This window comes from Protomyctophum bolini, assembly GCF_963924005.1.
Source record: "Protomyctophum bolini genome assembly, chromosome: 4".
NCBI lineage: Eukaryota > Metazoa > Chordata > Actinopteri > Myctophiformes > Myctophidae > Protomyctophum > Protomyctophum bolini.
Genome location: NC_137865.1, coordinates 11187201 through 11195432, shown reverse-complemented (window position 1 = coordinate 11195432; position 8232 = coordinate 11187201). Strand labels below are relative to the sequence as shown.

General features: G+C 40.1%; 1 protein-coding gene across 1 annotated transcript; it reads right to left on the bottom strand.

The window, feature by feature from the left end:
• Nucleotides 1–7427, bottom strand: LOC308314432 (cytochrome P450 2D10-like; the record flags this gene model as incomplete). The annotated part of the gene is made up of 11 exons (XM_080762063.1): nucleotides 1–270; nucleotides 498–639; nucleotides 1652–1753; nucleotides 1969–2054; nucleotides 2243–2379; nucleotides 2796–2902; nucleotides 4947–5056; nucleotides 5243–5401; nucleotides 5930–6092; nucleotides 7048–7141; nucleotides 7387–7427. 11 exons carry the CDS (start codon nucleotides 7425–7427, stop codon nucleotides 80–82), a joined length of 1332 nt encoding a protein of 443 aa, XP_080618189.1. The 3' UTR covers nucleotides 1–79.
• Between the last annotated feature and the right edge of the window lie 805 nt (nucleotides 7428–8232).

The window sequence follows — 8232 nt, the reverse complement described above, 5'->3', positions numbered from 1 at the left end:
TAGAATAATAATTCCCCTTTATTCATTGATCAAAATGTCCCCCTTAAATCCATCATTTTGATGTAGACAGTGATCAGCCCTACTGAGTGTCTTGTCTAAGTCTGATATGCATGTGGTAGGGTTTGGGGCTGATGACGCTTCCAAACAGCGGGGTGTAGTCTGGCTGTCCTGCATCCTCTGGCCAGATGAACTGGAACCTCCTCAACAGAGTCACAAGGATCAAGAAGAACTCCATACGGGCCAGACCCTCTCCCAGGCACATGCGGGGACCTGTGAAGAGCAACCTGACAATTGTACTGCGGGGTGCAGAGGAGGTCAGTCTATACTAGAACCGGGTTTGTAGATCCCCCCAAATCTTAACCAAATCTATGTAGACCTATATGCTCCCCAAGGAAAGTAGACCAATCACAGCAAACTACACTATTTATGTTATGGTAATGTATCGTTTTTCCACAATATTTTAGAAGAATCCTTTCACAAACATCTGAGCCACATACCTGCAGAGAAGGGCATGAAGGCCTCTGGCTTAACAAACTGTCCCTGTTCATCCAGGAAGTTTTCAGGGTTGAATTCATGAGGGAATTTCCATTGTCCTTTCTCAAAGAGCACTGAACTCAGGTTCGGTATGATCACAGTTCCCTGTGGGGGGAAAAAATGAATATGTCCAGATTTGATAATACACAATCAAATTACCAAAGTTTTTGTCTTTCATTTAATGTTTATTTGAAAGTGAAATATCACTTTAAATAGTTTTAATTGCTCCCTGCACACCAAAAATCTAAATATTCAGAACTGTCTTTCTTTTAAGAAAAGTTACATGCTAGAATGAGTGCTTGTCCAGATTTACCATATCCAACTAAGATATGAGTGATGTCCTTTGCCCGTTGATTGTGACTTTGAGCGTCAAGATTTCCACATGTCTTGCGGAGCAGCATACCAATCATACCAAGCATGTTTTTGGAGTGGACCTGGCACAGGTATCTCCAAAATGGCATCATATTGTTGCATTGACATTCTCATTTTAAGTATTTATAAAGCGAGTATTGCACATTGTACAGGACAGGTACTGTATTGTAGCTGAGGCTCTTAGAGCAGAAAACTAAACCCACCATGTGCTCTCTACGCCTTGCCTATATAGGGAGCATTGGATGTTTTCTTTTTATAACAAAATGTCATCGCTGCAGACGTATTCTGTGACAATTATTTTGTGTCACAATGAGAAAACAAAATAAAGATTTTAATCATTTGGCATCATGCTTCATACCATGCGTCCATGAAAAACGACTCATGTGGTGTTGATAGTTCATGTTGCTTTTGTTTATACCTATACTGTATGTTCAGTTACAATTAACTAAAAAAGGTTCTGGAAAACTCCCAACTGTAAAGGTTTCATCAAGGTATATGTATTATAAATGCATGAAATAATATACAACCAGAAGAAGCAGTGTATCAAACACTATCTTCTATGAAAAGATGACACAATTAAGATTTATTTGGCTGGTCGGTGTTTCTCAACCACTGGATGTAGCTCCGTCTGTCCTCCAGGACTGAGCGACAGATGGACAGACTAACGGATTAAAAATCACTGCATCATAGGTGTCAAAGGAGATTTCCCTCTCCATCAGTTCTCATTCTTTGATATGTCTCTTACCCTGGGTATGGAGTATCCCTTGAGCTGTGTGTCTTTAGTGGTGCAGTGGAAGACACTGAGAGGAACAGTGTTAGCTTTCCGGAAGATCTCATGGGTCACAGCCTGCACACATGGACAGAGACCAATCACTTACCCCATCTTCTATAAATCACTAAAGTAGCATACTAGTATGCTCCTCAGAGCGCAGATCCTTGGAGTAGCTATTTCCATACTATAGGCTACAGTGATGGAAGAATGCTCTGCCTCTGGGTGGTACTGGAGTACTCAGAAAACCTTATCATCATTAGTATTTGTATTGAAATGAAATAACTGTGCACCTGCACATAGGGCATCTGGTGCCTGTCTTCAAAAGTGGCCTGCTCCTTCCCCTCAAGCACACGCTCTATCTCCTGCAGACAGCGTTCTGAAAGAGAGAGAGAGAGAGAGAGAAAGAGTCCAAGAAAAAAAATTACCAGCAACAAAATAACTAACTTTAAATGTCTGCCCATTTTTGAAAATGTGAGAATTGTGCTAAATAGGGACAACCAGGTTAAAGTGGTTAACAGCATGTATCTCATAGGATAATTGGTTAAATGATTCCACAATAGATACCCTGTATCTGTGGGTAGTTCACAAGGTAGAGGAAGCCATATTGTAGGGTGTTGGAGGTGGTGTCAGTCCCAGCAAACTGGAGATCCATAACATAGCCAATAAGCTGCTCTTCAGAAAATGTCGAGTTATTAGTTCCACTCTTAGCAGACTATTGAGAGAAGGAGGAAAAAAGGAGGGGTCAACATTCATTTCTCATTTTCATCTTACCCCATCGACTAGTTTATTTTTATTTTTATTTTTATTTTTAGCTTTTAAACATCTGTTTATTATGATTTTTGGCATAGAAGCATTTCAGTAATGATTAACCATAAAATTACAGATCGGACAAAAAATAGCAAAAAACATACAAACAAGATACTTACAATAAAAGGAGACAAAACATAACTCTATATAATAAGAAAAAGACAAAAACAATAAAATTATAACTGACAAGGCTGATGACTACACGGCACTCCGAGGACAGAAACAACATCACTATAAATTTTAACGACTAGTTTAAATAGTTACTGTTCAACATGCACGCACGAGCGCACGCACGCACGCGCACACACACACCTTTTCCAGTTCATCCAGGTAACAGTCCAGCAAGTCTCGTGGTTTTCCAGGGACCCTGGTCTTCTTGTGCTCATCCACTAGCTCCCTGAGTTTAAGGTGCCCAGCCTGAACAGGATATAATCAAATAATATCCATCTGTTAGCCTATACTGCACATATATTATTGTATGTTCGTTTCCTCACAATTCTATTAGAATTCATATTTTAAGAATGTTTTCAATGTTTATGAACAACAATAATGAACTTTTCTCATCAAATATTGCCTTTTGGTGAAGGCATAGACATATAAACAGACATTTGATGTCAAAACTAGATCTTTTTTTTAATGTTTTTTCTTGGGTTTGTTTGTACCCTTTTTGTAATGCTTCTTGTCTGTATGGGGACTATACGGCATTTGCCTATTTGGACTTTTTAGTTTTTAGATGTTTTTTAAAAGGTTAGCTGTAGTGACCACAGCATGCTTTAATAGTTTTTATTCTTATCTTGTCCTTTTCAATTTCAATTTTGCTTTGTAGCACAGATTTGTTTCAAATGTAAAGTGCGTTATAAATAAGATTTATTATTATTACGAGTGGAAATTAGCATTCTTGCTAAATCCGGTGAAAATACATAGCATCATATGCATTATATGTGTGGTGTTCATTAATATTTCAAATAAATATATGAATAAAAATAGACCCATTTTACAGGCTCATACATACCCTAATCATCTTGAAGGATTTCTGGAAAGGTAGTGGCAGGTGACGCACAATGGGAACAGCATCATAAAGCTGTGGGCACAGAGGAGCCTCATGTTTGCATGCAGCAAGATGGACGTAAATATTTAAAGATAGTGTCCCTATTCTGAACATTCAGGAAAACAATAGCAGATCTACAAGCTCACATTGTGTTGGTACGTGCTGTGAGCTAGTAGATTGGCTATTATAGTTACTTCACTTACCGTTGCTGTCGGGAGTAAACCTCTCTAACTCCATTTTTGAGGTTTTAGATTTTTATTTTTTGCATAAATCAGTGCTATTGAACACCCTTTACGTCTGTGTGTCGTTTCCAAAATATTGAACCAATAGAAAGTAGTACAAAATAATGCTTTGGACAAAACCTCTTAACTCCATTGGACCCTCAAACTGTCTGCTAAACGCAGAGGTTACCAAGGCTGGTAGTTACTAGTGCCACTGTTGGTACTTGAGACCCCCTCTGATGGTAAACAGAGGAGTTGCCCAAAAAATTATTAGACTGAGTTTTGTCAGAGCAGCAGCATTGTTGGCTTATAATGGAACAAAAAGGGCAGGTATACGCTCCTGTATTTTAACATCAGTTATTATGGTGGTACATGGAGAGCCAAATATTTTTGTAGGCGGTACTTCAGTATAAAAAGTTTGGGAACCAATGTTCTAAAGCAACTAATTCCACCACTCTCCCCGTCTCATGCAAGTAATTGGCGATATATAAAGTCACAACACCACCAAGGTTCTATTAATTTCCTGAATTTTTTTTATTTTTAATTTCCTGAAAAATGAACGTTTTGGAGTTAGGTGGTTTCTTCCCAACAGCAGAGATATACAATACACCAGTGTCGATTTTGACAATAGATTTTGTCTTAGTCATAGTATTTTGAATAAATGTATTTAGTTTGTCATATTTTAGTTACCTGAAATGTTTTAGTGTTAGTCTAGTTTTAGTCGACTAAATATCATACTATTTTAGTCGACTAAATCTACAGTTGTCGACAAACATGCATTTTGGTGGGCTCTGATGACGTCGTACTGGCAGATTTTACACTTGGTTGCATGCTGAAAATAGCCGATCTACTGCGGATGGTTGCAGATCATTTGGTTTAGCACTTTGGCAAGGTCTCGTCTGTTCATTAGAATCAGAAAAAAAGATTTATTGTCACATCACATGTTTACTCCTGGCATTATGTCAAAGTGTCCTTTAGCAAGGCACTGAATGCCTTTTTTGTTTTGAAACAAAAACCTGGGTACTATAGCTGAACCCCTACCTGCTGCACTGAGCCTTCCATGCCTCTTCCATTAGTGTTCCAATGGTTGAATATCATGGATATATGTAAAGTTATAAAGTATAAATATACATTTACCAACCATAGCCCAAGGTCCATTTATACACTTAGCGACTTCTTTGAAAATGCCAACAAACAACTTGATGAACTCGTCGTCATAGTTGTGCCTGGTTCCAAACAGAACTTGGCAGATGATGTTGTTGGCAGCATTATGGAACAATACGTGAGGATTCATAGTTTTACCTGTAAAACAAATAATCCTGATTAATTACATTAGACCAAGCGGCTTCACTGGAGATTGTGATGTAGAGAATTTCAACAATCGAGGAAAATATTTTGAGCCAAATATTAGAAATTTCTATTTATTTTTAGCCCTGGTCAGGGCTTATATTGATGGTCTTACTTTCTAATGGCTATTCTCCATCTTACCAATGCTGCTGTCCAATAGCTCCACCATATGTTTTATCTCTCCCAAAATCCTGTCCTCCATGGACTGTTTCCCTAAACCAAAGTTCCTTAGTGTCGTTAGAGCAAAGCGACGGTGCTCCCTCCAGCCATGATTGTAGTCTGCTAGAACCACACCTGGAACTAATTTAAGAAAGGCACAAGTCAGAAGTTAATTCAATGATTTTGTTTTGAGAGAACCATTGTTGACAGAACATCGGTATGTTATTAGTTGAAGCTGTCAGACCTGAGTACCTGCGATGGTAAATAGTGTTCTGTATCTCTATCGTATCAATTTGAGACTCCACTCAGATAACATAATCATTGAACGTTCTATTCAGTAACAAACAAACAGCCCAGTAACTGACTGTTTATGACAATGCAGACATACAACAGATTCAATGTAGCCTATGTTGTGTTGTTTTCTAGGACCCTTCCACTAATTTTGGAAGCCAACAATTAGACAAACAGGTATCCCAGGTATGGAATATCAAAAAGCTGTTTGACAGTAACGGCTGCAGAAGATCAGTTACTTTGTACTTTGGCCCTTTGGATGGTTTCAACCCTTTCAACCATTTACCTAGAATACCTAGGCCTAGAATGAGCTGTTTCAGTTCAGAAGCACATTATAAAGTATACTAAAATTACAGTATGACAACATTTGCATTTTACCTTTCTGTTGGATTAAATGATTAGCCATGAGATCTTTGGGTCGTCCAGAAAAGTCAGCAGCCTTTGTGACCAAGGCCTCTTTTATTGCCTCAAGGCCATTTATGACAACTACTGGTTTGGATCCAAAGAACAGACTGAAGACATCGCCATAGCACTCGGCCAACTGGGAGAACAGTGACACTCGCAGTTATAAAGTGAAAGTGGAATAACTAAAAGGCTAAAAGGCCCAAAAATATCTTAAAGAAATAAATCCCAATTTCATAGTGGCATCCATGTTAGCCGAGTCTGGCTGTACTTGAAATCGATGGTGAAAAGTTATATTTTGTAAAGCCTTGTCTTTATGTTAGTTTGTGTAACCCTGCTACTGATAGCCATGAACAACATCAGATACTGTACAGCGGAGGCAACAGCTCCACCAGAGTACTCCAGACTTCCATCGATCTCCAGAGCAACCTTAGTGACTTCCTCCTGGGGGATCCCAAGACGTTCCAAGTCCAGTGAATCGATGCGTTTCCTCCAGCTGCGCCTCGGTCTGCCCCGGGGTCTCCTCCCAGTGGGACGTGCCTCGAGGACCTCCCTAGGGAGATGCCCGAGAGGCATCCTAACCAGATGCCCAAACCACTACCTAAGCTGGCTCCTTTCCAGGGGAAGAAGCAGCGACACTACGCCGTCTCTACTCCGAGTCTCTCTCTCGAGTGACTGAACTAATTTCGGGCCGCTTGTATTTACGACCTTATTCTTTCGGTCATGACCCACACATAGATTGCTTGGTAGACAGAGACCAATAAATACTTGGGCAATAATGCAACAATAATAACGTTTAGCTTGTCTTGAGGTGGGAATACATCTTTTCAGATATGTTTAAACATGAATGTCAAAAGGTAAAAAGAAATATCAACATACAATATCATTCAATATTTACACTTTACGCACGCACGCACGCACGCACGCACGCACGCACGCACGCACACACACACACACACACACACACACACACACACACACACACACACACACACACACACACACACACACACACACACACACACACACACACACACACACACACACACACACTGTACACACACACTGTAGTGTTGTGTATGAATTAGTCGTACCTTCCCCAGATCTTCAAGAGGATTCTCCAGAGTGATTTGCAGCAGGTTTCCAAAGATGGGGAAGGGTCTGGGCCCTGGTGGGAAGTTCTTGTCCCTGCATATCCATACAAAAAAGAAAACAAGGCAAAAGGCCAACCATAAGAGAATAAACGATCCAACCATAATTGAATGGCACTGGTGCCCTCTCTACTAGTATGAGGTTTCTCATCTAGTTTAGCAAACAAACAGTTGTACAGTAGCACAGTTACCTAACCACCCACCCTCTCCTGACCCCCAGCGCACCTCGGGCTGAGGGAACATAGGTATGACCCCCACAGGGGAGACTCATGTGGCACCGACCGTGATTGGTCTTTGGCCTGTGCTGGTAGACTGTCACTCATTTACCCATGATTTGGTTCATCTGCTTTCCTTGATTGGCCCATTCAACATTTATTGTGGGTGCATTTCATTGTTGTTATGAATTATGATTGTACTGATCTTTGTGTCAGCTTCTGCTGCACATAGGCTATAATAAAATTGGAACCCAGTTCATATACCGTACATGTGTTGGCATCTAGTCTACCTTTCTGTCTATGATGATTTCATTGTTGAATGCATTTTTTTCTATTTGTAACATTGTGCAGCTTTACACCTCAGAACTGATTAGCTGAACCTATAGTCTACAGAGCACTGCACGCAGCCAGACTGTTTGACCAGAATGGAACAGCTAGAGCCTGAATTAGTATCATCAGTAACATCTGTGAAGGAAGTTGGAATTAGCCAAGGAAGCTTTGAGAAGTTAAGGACATGGTCACGTGACTGGGCTGCGCTATGACACTTTCATGGATGCTTTAATGGGAGCCAAACGAAGCCAAACTACAACCGGAAGTTTGGCAGAATGAACTGGAGTCATGAGAGCTCAGTGACCAGATCATGAACAAACAGACTGCGACCTTTTGTAAAGTAATCGCTTCTGGAAAACAACAGAAGACATATAACACGTTATTGTCTGGTGTGTTGATTTTCGATGTGTACAGTACACAGTGTAATTTTTATAGAGGTACCGGTATCTAAAGAGCACAAATACCTTTCTGAACGTACCATGTATCGTGAGACTTCCCACTGTTTCCTGTCTGGCAGGCAAATCTTGGATACCTCAGAGCCAGAAATGATACCGGCTGCTGTTTAGATCCTCAGATAAAATTA